Source organism: Archocentrus centrarchus, chromosome 20 (assembly GCF_007364275.1).
Source record: "Archocentrus centrarchus isolate MPI-CPG fArcCen1 chromosome 20, fArcCen1, whole genome shotgun sequence".
Classification (NCBI taxonomy): Eukaryota; Metazoa; Chordata; class Actinopteri; order Cichliformes; family Cichlidae; genus Archocentrus; species Archocentrus centrarchus.
The window spans coordinates 31,828,941-31,847,683 of record NC_044365.1 but is presented as its reverse complement, the minus strand read 5'-3'; the positions used below and the strand labels follow the sequence as shown (position 1 = coordinate 31,847,683).

At 44.2% G+C, this 18,743-nt stretch overlaps 1 protein-coding gene across 1 annotated transcript in view; it reads left to right on the top strand.

Annotated features, from left to right (window-relative positions):
- The window catches only part of rps6ka3b (ribosomal protein S6 kinase, polypeptide 3b), a 64,598-nt gene that overhangs the window by 5,760 nt on the left and 40,095 nt on the right, over nucleotides 1-18,743 (top strand). The window contains exon 2 of the mRNA XM_030756342.1: nucleotides 10,129-10,188. Coding sequence (XP_030612202.1) covers nucleotides 10,129-10,188 — 60 coding nt within the window. The remainder of the gene's footprint in view (nucleotides 1-10,128; nucleotides 10,189-18,743) is intronic.

The following is an 18,743-nucleotide window of genomic DNA, read 5'->3' as shown; positions in this document are numbered from 1 at the left end:
TGAAGGTTTCTGGCTGTTACCGGGTAAAATCGGTCACAAAGAGGGTGTTGCACCAAAAACCACCTCACGACTGCTTTCGTCTCAGGCAGATTCCTGAGGTCGTTTACGTGGAAGACGCTGACTTGTCTGCAAGCACTCACCATTTACTCTCCAAGCAGGAGTGAAACTTGAAAACTGAGAGCATTCACCTTTAAAGTAGAGTTGTGCCTTACCTTTTTTACTCTGAAGGCGAGTTAGTTCCTGTCACACTTTTTCAAGTTTCACTGCTGCTCAGCAGGTAGTTAGCAGGCACGCTGGCAACTTCCATCCAAACTGCGGGTAACCAAGGCAACCATAATGAGGTTTTTGGTGCAGCACCCTCTTTGCAATCAATTTCACTCGGCAACTAACGGCGGACTCCAGCAACCACTTGCCAACTGCTCAGAGAATGCACCTTTTCCCCAAGCAACCAGTGGCTGCATCGCGGACAACTCATGAGCCTAACATCACACAAGCTTCTGCAGCTCCAGAGAGCCTCGTTCATTCAGGAATGTCTCGAGAGCGCCCCCACGAGGTCCAAAGGCTGGAGGCTCTCCAGTATTTAGCAGAAGAAACGTGTCCCTCATTCCTTTAAAATGTCTCATAAAGACTCATCACTGTGACGCTTCGTTAGCCAGACTGCTGTTCACGAGCATTTAAAACAGCCTGACAGTAACTGTCATCTTTGCTTTCTCTCACATATCAGGATGTCTGTGTAGATTCTCAGTCATCCAGGTCATAGTAGTCTCTGGAGCTTGAAAAAGGCGACTGGACTTCTTTTTGTTTCTTGAAGACGTTTCACCTCTCATCCGAAAGGCTTCTTCAGTTCTCAACCAAATGGTGGAGAGACCCAGGTATTTAAACCCCTGTGGGCGTAGTCCCCTGGAGGTGGTTATGACCCTCTATTGATCATGTGCGTGAACACATGTGCCCAGGTGTGAAGGGGCAGTGGGTCATATTTAATCAGTGGTTTCAGTTGAAACCAATTTAGGACTCCGCTCCATTGTTTCCTGTGGCCTATTGAGGTCACTGGAACAAAGGTGTGAATGGGGGTTGAGACGTCTGGGAAGGGAGCTCAGGACAGCACTGTAAGCGGGGGAAAGTTGGTGACGTAATCCACCTCCTCTGTTCAATGATGGTTGTTCACAGTGGACATAGATGGCTTCTTTCACTCCTCTTTCAAACCATCTGTTTTCCCTGTCCAAAATGTGAACATTGGCATCCTCAAAAGAGTGCCCTTTTTCCTTCAGATGCAGATGTACTGCTGAATCTTGTCCTGTCGAGGTGGCTCTTCTATGTTGTGCCATTCGTTTGTGAAGAGGCTGTTTGGTTTCACCAATGTAGAGGTCCGAGCACTCTTCACTGCACTGAACAGCATACACTACATCGCTGATCTTGTGTTTGGCGGGTTTGTCCTTGGGATGAACCAGTTTTTGTCTTAGGGTGTGACTTGGTTTGAAGTATACTGAGATGTCATGCTTGGAGAAAATTCTTCTGAGTTTCTCTGACAAGCCTGACACATATGGGATGACAATGTTGTTCCTCTTGTCCTTCCTATTCTCTGTAGTTTGTGTTTGGCCTTCATTCCTGTGCATCTTAGCTGATTTGATGAAGGCCCAGTTGGGGTAACCGCATGTTTTGAGGGCTTTCTTAATGTGTGTGTGTTCCTTATGCTTCCCTTCTGCCTTAGAGGGAACACTTTCCGCACGGTGTTGTAGGGTCCTGATCACCCCAAGTTTGTGTTCCAGAGGGTGGTGGGAGTCAAAGAGGAGATACTGGACTGTGCGGTGCTTATCGAGGAAGATGGAAGCCTCAACATTGAAGTTTACCGGAAGCCCACACACACAGACCAGTATCTCCTCTTTGACTCCCACCACCCTCTGGAACACAAACTTGGGGTGATCAGGACCCTACAACACCGTGCGGAAAGTGTTCCCTCTAAGGCAGAAGGGAAGCATAAGGAACACACACACATTAAGAAAGCCCTCAAAACATGCGGTTACCCCAACTGGGCCTTCATCAAATCAGCTAAGATGCACAGGAATGAAGGCCAAACACAAACTACAGAGAATGGGAAGGACAAGAGGAACAACATTGTCATCCCATATGTGTCAGGCTTGTCAGAGAAACTCAGAAGAATTTTCTCCAAGCATGACATCTCAGTATACTTCAAACCAAGTCACACCCTAAGACAAAAACTGGTTCATCCCAAGGACAAACCCGCCAAACACAAGATCAGCGATGTAGTGTATGCTGTTCAGTGCAGTGAAGAGTGCTCGGACCTCTACATTGGTGAAACCAAACAGCCTCTTCACAAACGAATGGCACAACATAGAAGAGCCACCTCGACAGGACAAGATTCAGCAGTACATCTGCATCTGAAGGAAAAAGGGCACTCTTTTGAGGATGCCAATGTTCACATTTTGGACAGGGAAAACAGATGGTTTGAAAGAGGAGTGAAAGAAGCCATCTATGTCCACTGTGAACAACCATCATTGAACAGAGGAGGTGGATTACGTCACCAACTTTCCCCCGCTTACAGTGCTGTCCTGAGCTCCCTTCCCAGACGTCTCAACCCCCATTCACACCTTTGTTCCAGTGACCTCAATAGGCCACAGGAAACAATGGAGCGGAGTCCTAAATTGGTTTCAACTGAAACCACTGATTAAATATGACCCACTTCCCCTTCACACCTGGGCACATGTGTTCACGCACATGATCAATAGAGGGTCATAACCACCTCCAGGGGACTACGCCCACAGGGGTTTAAATACCTGGGTCTCTCCACCATTTGGTTGAGAACTGAAGAAGCCTTTCGGATGAGAGGTGAAACGTCTTCAAGAAACAAAAAGAAGTCCAGTCGCCTTTTTCAAGCTCCAGAGACATATCAGGATGTATCAACACTTTCAGTACGAGGTAGTCGTGCTTTATCATCTCCAAATAAAAATGAGGCTTATTTTGTCCACTCAGCTGATGCATATGTGCTTATTTAGGTATCTAACTGTACACGCAGCATCTCCTCCGACTCTGGGATAAGTCTTAATATTATCGCAGACGTTCAGATCGATTATTTGACGGAGCCTCTTACCAGAAACAAAATCCCGGGTGCTGCTGGACGCCTGCAGGCTCGGCTGCGCTCTGTGATGGGACTCGACGTTAGCGCTGATCTCCTGTTTCACTTTAATTCGATCAGCTCCTGAAGCTTCGGTTGCATCAGATAAATACCAGTATTAGAAACCCCCGCTTCTTCCATCTGTTAAGGGCCAGATTTAAGGTGGAATTAATTTAAAGCTGCTGATATTTAGGGCAGCTTTGATGTTTTGCAGGGAACCTGACCTCCTGTGTGAGCCTTAAAGAAACAAACAGGTGCAGAAATGAACCAAGTGAATGTTTGTTTTAATAGAAAATGACATTTTTATGTCTGTTCAGGTCCTCGATTTTCCCAGTTTTACACATTCTGCATCCCAAGCTGTGCTCTTCACAATAAACCCAAACAAAGCTGTAAAGCAGCAGCTTGTATGGAAAGCTGCTCACAGGGACGTCTGTGGGTAACTGACACATTGTTTCTGGGGAATTTGGGTGTAGGTAGAAATCTGAGGGGGCGTCTGATCGTCCTAATGAGCCCCTCTGATTGGTCCCACCCTCATCCACCTGCCTCACCCACCCGGCTGTTGTTAGAAAGCGACATCACAATGCAGTGCATGCACAATCGGAAAGATTTGCCTACATTTGGTTTACTGTAGGTGGAGGTTTACGGTAGACTTCATCAGACCGCTGTTACCAGATAACATCAGCTGAACCATTTGAATAAACGCCTTTTCCACAAACTCCACCGCAAGTTTTGACAGCGCTCCAAAGAGCAGGCTGTCACGTCAGGAATGTTTCAGCCTCCGTAAAGGTTCAGCGGGGTGGAGGTCAGGTGACGCTGGAGGAAATTCCATGACGGGCTCTTTGGTTTGCGGAGCTTTGAGTTCATGATCTCAGTGAGAGAGATGACAAACGATGGTGGGTGTTTCTGGAGTCCTGCTTTTCCTCGGTCAGGGTGGAGTCGATTCAGGGCGGATGAAATGCTGTCTTAGGGTGTTTTCACTCGAGGTACACTTGCCTTGTATTGTCCCCCTGAACACTTTTCAGTCCTCCCTCCCACATTTTAAAAATCACTCATAGGGAGCAACACGAGGGTCATGATTTTAACCCTTCTGTTGGTGTTTGGGGTTTTTGGAGCTGTCTTCTCACCCCACAGATTTATCAACTGCTTCACAGCCATTTTAAGGGAGGCAGTCGGAGTCGCTGCATTCTTACTGCGCCCACCTCTCCGAGTGGACAAGGGCATGGGATTCAGCCGCCTCAGCGGTCCAGGGTCGGAAACCTGCAAAAAAAAAGACATTTCTGACCAAACATTACTCACAGCTGTAATGTTGAAGGGATGCTACAGTATCGGCAGTGAGCTCTTTATGGTCAGTTAGTACCCCAGCTTTGCATTTTCATCACAACAGTGAAGTGTTATATTTTTTTGCACTTGTATTACAGTCACAGTCAGGAACAGTGTTTGTTTCTGGTGCAGTGAATAACAGTCAAGTTGACCCTTTGCTGTGGCATGCTGGGTCTCAGCTTCTGGGCCAAATCCTGATTGGTGGAGATCCATTCCTGCCTTATGAGCGCTCCGAGCTGATCAGTCTGCTTTTTAAGGATTGACCGCACTAAAACCGTCCCCCGAGGACCACCTGCTTCCAGCCGTCCAGGAGCAAATTGGTGACGGTCTCCTCCAGTGCGATGAAGCACCGTGTCAAATAAGTCAAATAAAATGTTCATTGATGGTAAAACCGGTCAGTTAATTGAATTTTTAATAAATTAATGAAAAGGTTTGAACTACAAAGGCCTTGTTATTGCAGTTTGTCCTTTAGGGTTTTCAGACACGTCTGCAGCCTCTTGTTGCCCCGTCTGCGCCTGCGAGCGTCCCGTGGTGGAGGCAGGGTTTCAGTCTTCCTGCATCCACCCCTGTGTGAGTGGAGCTTTAGCCCTGCTGCCTCTGCGGCCTGACTGCAGATAACAGGGGGATGATGAATAAATGGACTGCCACAGGTCAGCACCGTGCAGGTGTGTTTCGACAGGTGAACAGTGGCTGCAGATGATTCGAGTGGCATCTGAGCGCTGCTTCAGGACAGAGAAGCAGGTGCTACATGAAGCATCGCTCGCGTTAGACAGCTTTTCAGAGAGCCAGCCCACATATGAAAGCCGTGCTGTTATGGTTTGATTTGAACCAGGTGAATCTGTGTGTGGTTTTAACCACACTGCCCTCCCTGCACATGCCTCTGCCTCCCTTTTCTTGCTTAGCAGCAACACAGAGGTCGTTTCACAGGAAAATATGATTTGACTAACAGCCATAAATCGTTTGCCCTCCTGATTCTTACGCAGCAGCTGTGATAAGAAGGCTGCTGAGGGCGGGAGCGCGGGCAAAAGGTCAAAGTCCACATGGTTTATGGGTGTTGTTTGAATATAGGCTCACAAAGAAAACCCCAAACCACAGGCGAGCCTCGCCTCAGCATCACTTCCCTCGACCTGGGATGCCCTGTGTCGTTTGGCAGACCTGCCAGCTCTACATATTTTTTACATAATGATATCGCGTTACGTTGCAGGTGGCCTGAAACTAACGATAATGCTTATTAATCCCAGGTGTGCCTGCAGAGGTCTGCGCTCAGATGTCATCAGCCTGATACTCGATCTGTGTAGGTCGATACAGGGAGACGCTGGAGTCCAGAAGTTTCCCACCACATTTGATTTCTACTTCCTGTTCTTTATTGATACTCTAAAAACAGGAACTGGGCTCCTGTAGTGATCCTACACCTGATTTACACCTTCTTTTTTTTTTTAACTGTAATTTCCAGGAAATTTCCTAAACCTGAAACTTTCACAGGGGTCAAAGCTCATCTTGATCAGTTTCCCTCTGAAAATCATCACAGAGGAACTTCTGGTTATCATCAGGAACTGCCACTATCTGGACTTCCTGTTTCAGAAGATAGCCCGGGGCGATGGGGACCCCGTGGACCCGTTTTTGATAGAAGCGATCAACAGTCAGGCCTGGTACATCAGTAATCCTGATACGGCAGAAATGCGCATCATATTCTTGATGTTTTACAGGCTTAGATTGGAGTGAAAAACCTTTCTTTGAGTATTAGGGATGAGGTGTCGTTTTACAGCATCCGTCATCTCGGTTTCACACATGAAACCAGTGAGCTGTCACTTTCCACACACTAATCAGGGTTTTTCCTGGCTCAGAACGGACCTTTGTGGGTGTGACTGCACATACAAAGTGTGATTAGCCAGTTGATTTAAAAAAATGCTTATAGGTACAAAAAAACTTAACTAAAAACCAGTTTATTACAGTACGCTGATTTTCCTTTCAGGGGAAGTCCACAGCCTCTTTGGGAGATTCCAGCATTTTTTATATGCAGGAAAATCCCCTCATAGTTGCTGTTTTGATTTAAAAATTGCTCCATAAGCCTCATTTATGCCAACTGCTAATAAAGGATAAGAGGAGTCGAAGCAGAAAATGAAGCGATCGTGGTGCTTTCTCCAGAACATCTCATCTCCGTCTCAGTGCTCTGGGAATCTCGGAGCTCCTGTACTCGATTCTGTGTGCGACGACTGTCGGTGCATGCTGCACTCGGAGTGGTCGTCCTGTCATAAATCAGGCAGTTTGCAGTGTTGCATTTGATTATAATTCGGTACGTTACAAACTGGTGACACTGTGACAGCAGTGCTCCATAGACACAGAATAACCACACGGAGACTTTTGTGCAATGATACAAGCTGTGCTACTTATATAGGTCTGACATTATACCCAAAGTTGGAGAAGTATAATTATATTTTTACTATGTACGTCTGACATATTTGCAACATTATTTTGTAACATAGTTGCAATGGCGCCCCCCGTCTTCGGGTTTTACACTAGTGTGTAATTTGAAGCATTAAGCAGACTCTAACACCACTAACCAACCTCACTGCACTGCTGTGTAAAAACTGCAGCAACATGTGAGGCTCTGGAAGTCTTCCTGCCGTGGCTTCAGCAGTTAGCGCTGCTTTCTCAGCACTGAAACCTGGGCATGGTTACGTGTTCCCAGCACGCTCTCACGGATTTGCTCTCCGAACTCTAGTTTCTCCTGCATGGAAAAACGCTGCCCATCCCGGCCCGGGACACGCTTGCAAAATTGATTCTTAGTATCAAGAGTTTGACTTCCTGGATGAATGAAGGTTAAAAAACAAGGCAAATATGTTGCACCCACTTCCCACAATTTGTATCATGACTCATGTTTTTTTCTGAGTCATAACGCAGTCAAATCTAACCACGCAGAAAGAGTTCATATTTATAGATCGATTGTGCCATTTCATTTCTGAAGCTCTCATGAAAATAAAGCCTGGGGGAAACTCTGAAGAAAAGATGATTCTCATAAATCCAAAACCTCTCTGAGAACATCATATTTGTGAGTCGTTTCAGGATCACATTCACAGGTTTTCTGTAAATCGATGAGTATGCTGCAAACAGGAAATGCTGCACTATCAAATAATGTAAGTTGGCTGTACTTAAATAATGTGAACGTGTTTCCTTAAAATAACTTAACGTTGTTATCCTGTAGAGCACTGCTCAAGCTAAATACACAACTTTTTTTTAGCAACTTTAAAACAAATAAGCTCAGAAATGTCTCCATAAACAGCCCACCGCAGGGGTGTCGGCCCCGGGGCCACAACCGGCCCGAGAAAGGGTCCCGTAGAAGGAGAGCCCGTTCAGTCACAGACTGATCACAGACCAACTCCACAGTGACCACGGTACTGTGATGGCGATCGGTCGCAGACCTGATCCCCGTCTTCAAAGCAACCCTTTCAAAGGTCACTGCACATGAAGGTCACTGCACATGAAGGTCACTGCACATGAAGGTCACTGCACATGATGGCAGTAATTTTGGTCCAGTCACTGTTTTTCCTCCTGTGATTGTGGCTTTAAATTGACTAATTGACATTCACAGGGTGAACATTAATTCTGTGCACTCTTTACGGAGCCGTGCAGGTGGTACGGTGGCAAAGAACACGGAGAGGCCCGCTGACCCCCCCGCGGTGCTGTCCTCTCAGCCGCCGTGTTTTCTCTTAATCCACCCGCTCTGCCACCCTCCTCCTTATCTCTCGTCCTGTTGTGCAGATTACACGCCGGTAATCGCTCCACGGGTTGCTCTCACCGGCAGAGTAAATAATGGCTTTTATTGTTTTTCTGTTTTGTGTCACGCAGTAGTATCAGTGCTATCAGTGTCTGAATCACAGCTGTTGTTCGAGCGGGAAAGCAGACAGGCTGGTAATCTGCGTTGCGTAATGCTAATTCAGATCTGCTGTTTTTGTTTTTCCGAGCAGACGAGGTACGGGAGCGGCCCGGCTCCGGTGGCCGATAAATCTCACGTTCGGACCATCTGGGACTTTTTGTCTTGTTTTAATCTGAACTCTAGTTTGATCCCAACATCACAGCGAGTGAGCAGGAGGGGGGTGACGATGATGAGAGCTTTTCAGAATAAAAGACGCCTACTCAGTGAGCGGCTTGCTTCACCTCTGAATGGAAAGAAGTGAACGTAGGCAGCACACGTCCTTGATGTAAAAGATTATTAATGTCTTTATGCACATGATTTATCTTCTGTCCGATTTAAGGGGACCTGTTCTTTTTCTCATTTTCTGTCCTTCATGTGCTCCTGCAGTGATAAATGTTTCAGTAAATCAGTGAATCTGCACATAGTCCCTGCTTCAGGGGTTCCACCAATCATGCAGAGGTACTGTAGTAATATCCAAGAATAGAAATCTGTAGATGAACTGAGCAGGTCCAGATTAAAACCACCGGCCCCGCAGTGTGTCCCTCTGCTTCATGTGGCCAAAGGAGCTCTGACCTCGGGGACATGGACCAGGATCCTTTGGGTCCTTCGAGTTTCCGGGTCAGGACCCTGTAGATCAGGTTTGCTCATTGAGCGGTTGTCGGGTTTCCTGCTTTAATGTTCAGGTAGGCGAGACGTAACGGCCACATAAAGGTCAGGAACCGCCCGGGGTTTCCCAGCAGAACGCACGGTTCTGATGAGTTCATCAGTATTCTTCATCTGTCACAGGTTTCACTCAGCAGGTTGGTATTGTGCACGTCTATAAACATGTACATTAAAAAAATGAAAGGAAAAAATAAGTGGCTAAAATTTAGCAAATATATTTTAATAGAAACACAAAAATAGAATCTATAATTCTGGATAAATTAATAATAATAAATAAATAAAACTTAAATCAATAAATATAAAAAATAAAAAAGGGAAAAGGAAAGACAGAAAAAATAGAATAAAAATAAAACTGTAATCAAAGTTAAAAATGAAACAAAAATATTCCTAAAGAAAAAAAAAAAACGTAAAAATTAAAATAAATTGAAAAAACTAAAAAGCAAAAATATTTCTCAAAATAAAAAAAAAAAAATCAATAACAAACCCCCAAAAAACAATAAAAAACAGTTTATTCCAAGATAAAGACAGAAATAGAATATATAACTCTGGATAAAATAATATTAAATAAATAAAACTTAAATCAATAAATCAAAAAATGGAAAAAAACAAAAAGGGAAAGACAAAAACAGAATAAAAACTGAATAAAACTGAAAGTTTAAAATAAAACAAAAATATTCCTAAAAAACATAAAAAAATAAAATAAATTGAAAAAACTAAAAAGCAAAAATATTTCTCAAAATTAAAAAAAAAGAAAAAAAAAACAGTTTATTCCAAGATAAAGACAGAAATACAACATATAACTCTGGGTGAAATGATAAAAAAATGAATAATGATTCAATCATAAAGAAATTTTCTATAAACAAACACTGATGCCCGTTTCCTGTTAGTGTGGTGGAGCTCACCATGCTGGGTGTGTTCCTTACAGATCGGCGTGTCTCAGGTTTTGCTCGAAGTCGAGCTGTTACCGGTTTTTCAGGTGAACGTGTCTGAGCCTGACGAGGTGACGTAGGCCTGCCAGGATCCCACGGAGAGCAGCTGCTAATTACCTGCTGTGTGTCTGTGTGTGTGTTCATGCTTGACCTCTGTGTGTGTTTGATTACAGGATGCGCACCACGACCCCGAGGACTTGGTGGGCGAGGACGATTCGATGCCTGCCTGCGCGGTGAGTCCACCTCCTGCCCCTTCAAACAGAGGAGGCTGCAGACTGTTCTGTTAGTCCTTCCTGGCGTCTCGTAAACACAGCGAGCGCTCTGTTTGCACTCCTGCAGTCCTGACTTACAGCCTCTGGCACCGATGCTTAAACAGCTCCTCTGGTCACTTTTACTTCGACGTGTGTGCAAGAGTTTCAGTTACATTCACACAAAGCAGATCTTTGATTTACCCTCTGTTTGAGCAAACGGACGCCTACTCCTGTAGGATAATTGCTGGTATGAAAGTGAAGCAGAATGTAGCTCACTATTAAAATCATGAGTCATCTCAAAGCAAAAAAATCCTCCCTCTCATCCCCGGCACCGATCGTTATCATTATTTATTTGTGATGTTCTTCACATTCCAGGAGTTGTTTTGGGATTAGATGATATTTTTCTCTCCAGGCGATTCCACCTTCTTCTTCCTGTGGCCCACTTTCAAACTCTACTCACATGCTGACGTTGTTTGACCCTGGTTTGGAAAAACACATTGTAAATACAGGCTGTTTTGAAATGCATGTGGTCATTTTTGGATTACTGAACAAGCCTGGTGGGCCCGAGGGATCCGAGCTCAGTTAACAGATACAAAACGACCACACAGAAGTGCGACTGAGTGTGAAAGAGACACAAAACAAACCGAAAGAGACAGAAAATCACCAGAGAGACGAACAGCAACCATAAAGACACCAGTTATCACAGAAATATTATCAACACAAGACGTAAATAGACCCTGATAGGTGCAAAAAACATGCAGGATGATGGAAAATCATCCAGAAACCTTCAAAAAATGATACAAACGCGGTAGAAAATGGTTATTTTATGAAATGTGGGCTCCTCAGCGTGTCGGTGGGAAAGAGGTCTTAGGACCATGTGGTCCACCTCTCTGTGAGTGTGTGAGCAGCAGCTGCACGTATTGATCTTTTTAAATGCAGAGGAGATGGCTTATGGATCGACCGGCTCAGGAGAGCCGAGCACTCATTACCTCACTGCACAGAGTCTGCAACACACACACACACACACACACACACTGTGACACTGGTGACGTTTTCACATCCAGCCTTTGCTTCAGAGCTTGTGTGTGTGTGTGTGTGTGTGTGTGTGTGTGTGTGTGTGTGAGGTTGAATATATTACAAAGCTGTTAATGAGTGAGTTAGACTGTTCCACTGGATCAGCTCAGTGTGAAACCTGTGTGTGTGTGTGTGAGGTTAAATCAGGGTAATGAGGCAGCTCTCTCTCTGTCACGTTGCTCTCAGAGTGCAGCTGACACACATTCACAGGCTGCTGTACTTGTGAGGACCTTCAGACCAAACTGTAAAGAACTCAGAGAGTCGCTCGATTCTCAGTGAGAACTTTAAAACATGATGCTCATTGTGTAAATGTTCTAACAGAGAAGAAAACGAGCTGCTTTACTGTCACTCTGATGCTGTGTGAGCCGAGCTGATTGTAGTAAAGCAAAAACTGAAAGCTGGAGTTTTAAAAGACAAAGAAGTAACTGAAAAGATGAAACTGAAATCTGATTATGGGACACAAAATTACAGCACGAGGGCCAAAATGATAGAAAACAGCCATAAATGCAAAATGATTAGAAAGAAACAAAATAACCAGAGACCCAAAATGTGACAGAAAATGATCCAAAATGGGCACAAAACTGCCCTCAAAATGTGTCAAATTACCAAAAATGATTTAAAAAGATACACACACACACACACACACACACACACACACACACACACACACACACACACACACACACACACACACACACAAACAACATAACGAGGAGCGACATGATTTGGAAGAGAACTCAAAGAGGTCGACCACAGCGAGACACAAAATGACCAAAATGTGACACAAAACAATGTCAACCCGCCATAAAGAGGAGCAGAATAATTAAAAACCAGGCCTCAGTGATCATGAAAAAACGGCAACAATGTAATAACCCAGAACGACCGTGAAAAACAATTAGAAAGACACATGGATGATCATAAAAAAAGATCACGACCACCGCGAGACTCAACACGGCCTCAAACAGGCACAAAAGAATAACGAACTGCATTTGGTTTGAGTCTCTGTCACTGTGGTCAGATGTGTCATCGCCACCTGTCTGAGGCTTCGCTGTCTTTGTGACTGTGAGTCAGCTGACTTCAAAAGGTGTTTGTAGTGTAGCAGCCTCTGAATGAATGGATCACAGCACTCATGTCTCTGAGACATTAGACCCGCACACGCCTTTAGCTAATGCTAATATTAGTTAAATAATATATTTTTGTCAATCGGCAGGAAATGCCTTTATTTGCTGAACTAAAGTGACACGTGTGTAAGATTAGCAGTGGTGGCCAAAGTACTGACATTCTGTACTTAAGTAGAAGTACAAGTACTTGTGTTAAAAACAATTCTGGTAAAAGTTGAAGTACTGGTTCAACTTCTGTACTCAAGTAAAAGTAAAAAAGTACAGGCTCTGAAATCTACTCAAAGTAAGAAAGTAAAAGTATCTCCTTGGAGGACGTTTCTACCTCTTTCTTCCATCTTTCTCCGTCTGAGTGAAGTTATCTCATTCTTTGCTGTCCCTTAAAATACAGCAGCTGTTCTTTTAGCGAGCAGACACACTGTGTGACAAACTGCACACACTTTTTTTGTCCTTTACGTTTTCTGTCATTTATTTTCCTTACCGTTCCGGCGTGCAGCCTCTATGTAAAGCGCAACTTCCTCTGGCTCTTTCCGGTCTCCGAGCGAGCGTTGCAGGAGCCCCTCCCTCTACCGTGTGGGGTGTCTGGTCCCTCCCACCCACTCTGTTGTTGCGACTTCCAAGAAAAAAAACGCTCGCAATCAGAAGCCGGCTCCACACTGACCGGAAATGCAAACGTTTCTCAGATGCATTAAAAATAAAGTAACAAGCTTGTTTTGAAAATGTAAGAAGTAGAAAGTACAGATACTTGTGTAAAAATGTAGGGAGTAAAAGTAAAAAGTTGTCAGAAAAATAAATACTCAAGTAAAGTACAGATACCTGAAAAATCTACTTAAGTACAGTAACGAAATATTTGTACTTCGTTACTGTCCACCTCTGAAGATTAGCACCTGTGAGCCAGTTTAGACCTGCTTCACAACAATCAAACAAACAGATTCAAAGGAAGCACTCTGGACCCCTACAATGTTCCACTCTGAAGGTTTACAGCTTTCTCTAGTCCTCATAAAGACACACACACACACACACACACACACACACACACACACACAGCTCAGCTCTCATTCACAGACACACTCACTCTGTGATTAGCAGATCCTGAAACACCTCCATCACAGCGCTGTTACACTCATTGAGTCGATAACACGCACACATGATCACTGCAAGAAGCACACATTCACTTGACACACTGACATCATTGCTCATTGTTGAGTCAGTAGCGCACACAGACTCACACATAAACACACGCACACACACTTGCTGAGGCCCCCAGCGAGGCAGAAAATGGTTTCCAGACAGCAGCAGAAACATCGCTGCTCTCTGAGGGACCAGCTAACATCTGCTGCCATCTGCTGCTCTGCGCTCTGTGTGTGTGTGTGTGTGTGTGTGTGTGTGTGTGTGTGTGTGTGTGTGTGTGTGTGTGTGTGTGTGTGTGTGCTGGACACAGTATCATGTCTCATCAGGATGAGGTCATTTGTTCGCTATGGGAGCACTATGTCAAACACACACACGCAGCAGCTCCTTGGTTTGTGTGACCTGCTGTTGGCTGACGGTGTCGCTCTAAATGGTACTTTTTAATATTTTAGATGCACAAGTGTGCAGCCTGGCAGAGATTTGTTCCATCATCCTCTGAGAATCAGTTGAGAGCAGAGCAGATGTTCCAACCTGTGAGCTGTTTTTTTAAAATCACCCCAAAAAAGAGCAACAAAAAAATCCACCACAAAAACACAAAAAATGGCCACACAGCAGGTTCCTAAATGCCCCCAAACTCTTCAGGAGACTCCACCTTCTTCTTCCTGTGGCCCACGCTAGACGGCCCAAGGCATCCCAGCTGAGCTAGAAGACACAAAAGATCTGCAGAGAGCTGCGATTTAATCTGAAAGAGACTCAGAGAAAGCCCCAGAGAGATGCAAAGTCACCACAAAGAGGTGGAAAACTACCAGCAAGGCATGCAAAAGGATTAGAAAGAGATGATTATTAGAAAGGTGCAAAATGAGTAACATAAGACACAAACTGACCCCAAATAGGTGCAAAAGAATGGCAAAAAAATGCAAATACTTTACAAGAGAATCACAGATAAATATAAATATTAGAGACGCCCAATCAAAGGTCCTTAAAATGCAGGAGGTGAAACTCTGCCCGATAAACGTCTGAGCTGTTATTCATTTCTCAGGGATTACTTGAGTTTTGAGAGCTTTTATCACTCACAGTATAATGACGGGAATATTAGGTTTCCTGGAGGAACACTCTGTTACTGATTAGCTGAGGGACTGATAAGGTTTACTGAGCACATGTGAAGCTTCCGAGGTTAAAAACACAAAGCAGAGAACAGCTAGTAAAAGTTAATGTTGCAGATGAGGTGTATCGTCTCCATTTGGTGACAAATTAGAACTGAAACTGATTTTAAAACTAATGTGTGATTATTTATGAGAAAAGTCCAATAAAAAAGTCTTTAAGTTGCTTAATTTTTATACGATCAGCTGTTTAAAATCTACAGACGTTTAGTTTAAAATGGGAGGCTAGAGCGAGGAGGTGGGTTTCAAAGTAGCTTGCCGATTTGTAGCACCTGTGGGAAGGCTAAATCCTCTTAAAGAGCGCCCCCTGTGGATGTGTAGGGGCTAACAGCTGAGCAGTCAGCTGATGTTTAACCAGGTGTTTGTACAGGCAACAAAATAAGATGTCAGGTACCTGCTGAGCACTGACACCTGACACTGGTTAGGGCTCGGCAGTCACAATTTTTACAGGTTTTTACAGGTGTGGGCCAGTCAGGTGTAGGTCTCAGGTGTGGGCAGGTTCAACGTTCATCAGGATCTTGCTCCTTTATTTATTTTTTTTGGCTTTTTCAATTACTGCATGAGCAAAACTCAGTTTTGGGGACTGAGCCATAATTTGGTCAATATCATGATTATTAAACACGGTGAGAAAGTTTCAGTAATGATTTAATTGACAAAATAAATAAATGTGTAACTGAGCTAAGTGGACCACCTCCTGGTGGAGAGTAAAAAGGTTGTTTTTGTACAGTTTCTTATTGAGGTTGCTCATACAGCTCATACACTCACCTTCTGTTTCTAATGCATGCTCTACCTTTCCGCCTGCACCCTGGTCGTAGTGCACAGCGTGTACTGAAAGACAAGAGTGCAACGCTGCCCGGATATCCCCAGGCGGTCTCCGTCTCACTCTTTTCAGTGCGACCTCATTGGTTACTCAGCCTGTTCTCTTGATAGCCGGTTCATCTTTAATGTTTAGTGAGCACCTCTGAAGGTTTCCAAGGTTAAAAACACAAAGCGGGATCAAACCGGGGATCTTTCGCTTGTTACTCAAATGCGTAAACCGCCGCTCGATGAATCCGCCTATTTGAGTCCCATATTGATATTAATTTCCAAAAGTTATTGCAGGCGATGCCACAGCATTGCAGGAAATCTTAGATTTTATATGTATGTAACAAATGTTACGTTAGAGTTATACTGAAGGGTAGATGATGCAAACTGAAGCGGTGATGCTACTCTGCGACATGTGCTGCTGACCGCTTTGTTAACATGAGTCAGAGCTGCTGCTGTGACACTCAACACAAAAGTTAATGTGAAAAATGCATGTTTTTTTGACATCCTGTCACCCTCCATGTGAAACTCTGCTTTTTAGGAAGTTGACAGTCCAGCCATGAGGCAATATAAGTTGAATCTGTAACCGGCATAAAGAGAAGAAGAAGAAGAAGAAGAAGAAACAGCCTTTATTGTCCCACAGAGGGGAAATTTGGGTGTAACAGCAGCCGCAGTTATTATAAATATAAGTAAAAATATAATAATTCACACTATTAAGAAAAGAATATAAATATATATAAAATCAACAAACAAGATTAACCTTAATACTACTAATAATAACACTATATACAATGTACAAGAGCAGTGGACTGTGAAGCATCATTGTAGCTACGTACAGGAAGCTTTAACCACATCTGTCTTCTTCTGCGGTCATTTTACATGTGAAAATAGTCGTAATAACCAGTTTTAGCTCATGTGAAAGAGGTTTGTGTAGTCGAGTGACTTTGTTGTTATGAAATGGGGATTTTAGAAGTGAAGGGAAGCGGGCTGGAAAGTAAAGGCTGGTTTACACGGCGACATTCATGCCACGAATTCCCGCTCGCAGAACCGGAGCTGCATTAGCTGCTTTCAAGGTCATAGAAACACTCCTAGTAGAAATAAAGAAAATCCACTGGGTCCTTATAATAGTCCCAAAGCACAGTTTCAAAACAGAAAGATGGCCGATGGGTGACGGCACCCTGGCTGTGTCCATCTTTTGTATACAGTCTGTGCTTTCTTATGTGCAGACTAACGTAGTCTAATGTCACTGAACGCTGCAGCTAATGAATCCTGACACATGTGGACCCTCATTTCCTCCTGACTGATCAGTAAAGGAAGAGTAAATTATTCAGTACGCCCCGAGAACGAGGACTTTACCACAAATGTTAAAAATGTGATGAAGCTCCTTATTAGAGGAGTCATTTTTCAGATTCCATAAAACACCCTGTGTGTGTGTGTGTGTGTGTGTGTGTGTGTGTGTGTGTGTGTGTGTGTGTGTGTGTGTGTGTGTGTGTGTGTGTGTGTGCTCGCTGGCAGATGGTGTTTAATCTTCTCTGGCCATCTGGACTGACTTTCTCTGGCGTCTTTTAAACACCCCCTCATACACAAACACAAGGCATTCTTACTGAGCACGCTCAGGTGAGTGTGTGTGTGTGTGTGTGTGTGTGTGTGTGTGTGTGTGTGTGTGTGTGTGTGTGTGTGTGTGTGTGTGTGTGTGTGTGTGAGGGGGATGAAATAGACAACATTCCTTGGAAATGGCTCATCCAATTATAGTTTAGACGGTCACTTAGACCTGCAACAAGCAACAACACAACAACAGACACTGAGTTTGTGTGTGTGTGTGTGTGTGTGTGTGTGTGTGTGTCTAGACTGGAAAACAGAATGAGTTGTCCGCAGATTTGGGCCATTCTTTGTTCTACTTCTCTGAAATCTATTTTTGTGTTTGTCTTTGGCACTTAGTGGCTATTTGTTCACATCTGTGGTCATCCCTGTAAGTGTGTGTATTTTTAAATGTGTGTGTGTGTGTTTGGGAGTGAGGCAGTAAGTGTGTGTGTGTGTGTGTGTGTGTCTGTGTGTGTGTGTGTGTGTGTGTGTGTGTTTGGGAGTGAGGCAGTAAGTGTGTGTGTGTGTGTGTGTGTGTGTGTGTGTGTGTGTGTGTGTGTGTGTGTGTGTGTGTGTGTGTGCATGGGTCTGAACACCTAAAATGGAAACCTCCACCCCTCCCACGCTGGCTAAAGTGGATATTGATGGATACAGAAAGTGCGAGAGAGAGCGGTTATTGATTGATAGGAAGAGGCATAAAGCGAGGGAGGGAATCTGTGTGTGTGTGTGTGTGTGTGTGTGTGTCTGTATTAGAGTGAAGAGGCGGATAATAAGGAAGAAGAGGGGAAGCTTTTTCTCTGTTTAGTTTCTGTCAGGATCACTCAGTGAATTCCTTTGTGGCAATAGGCAGGGTCACTGTGTGTGTGTGTGTGTGTGTGTCTGTTTTTGTGAACAAGGCATTGTGGGTATTGCCATTGTGAGGTCATGGGGTGGTGATGTAATCTGTGTAACCCGGCGCCGCTTTTCCTGATCGCAGCGCTCACTCGCTCTCTCCAGGAACAGAACAAACTACACACAAACAGAGCAACTACACACAAACAAAGCGCACACGCACACACCTCCTGACCTTTGACCTTCACTCTTAGCATAGAGTAACAGTTTATAAATTACTCTGCTTCCAATTTATTCTTATAAATAATTTTAAAAATCCTGTAGGGCTGCAGCCAAAGATCATTTTTATTAATCTTTCAGTCAGTTTATTGATTAACTAATTAGTCACAGGTAAAGTGTGATAAATGTCCGTCCGAGCTCTTTAAACTCCTAAAGTGATATTTTATTCTTGGACTCTACTAAAGTAGCTTTGCATGACCCACAGTTCAAAACGATCCTCCTTTATCTCGTTGACCTGCAGCTTGAAACGAGCTGTTTCAGTTGGTCCTCTAAGACAGGAGGCTGAGCTGGAGATGCTCAGATCTTCATGGGGGGATGAAGTCCATCAGAGGGACGGCTCAGGCTGAGCAGTTTGGAGACAAAGTTGGAGAAGCAAGGCTGAGAGGGTTTGGACGTGTGAAGAGGAGGGATAGAGGATATCCTGGACAAAGGATGATGAAGATGGAGTGACGAGGGAGCGACAGGTCCGCGTGCTGATTGCTTTCTTTAATTTAAACTCAGCTTCCTGTTGTTGGTGACGAGGATGCAGCCATCACTGTTCAGTCTGCAGGGTCCTGATTAA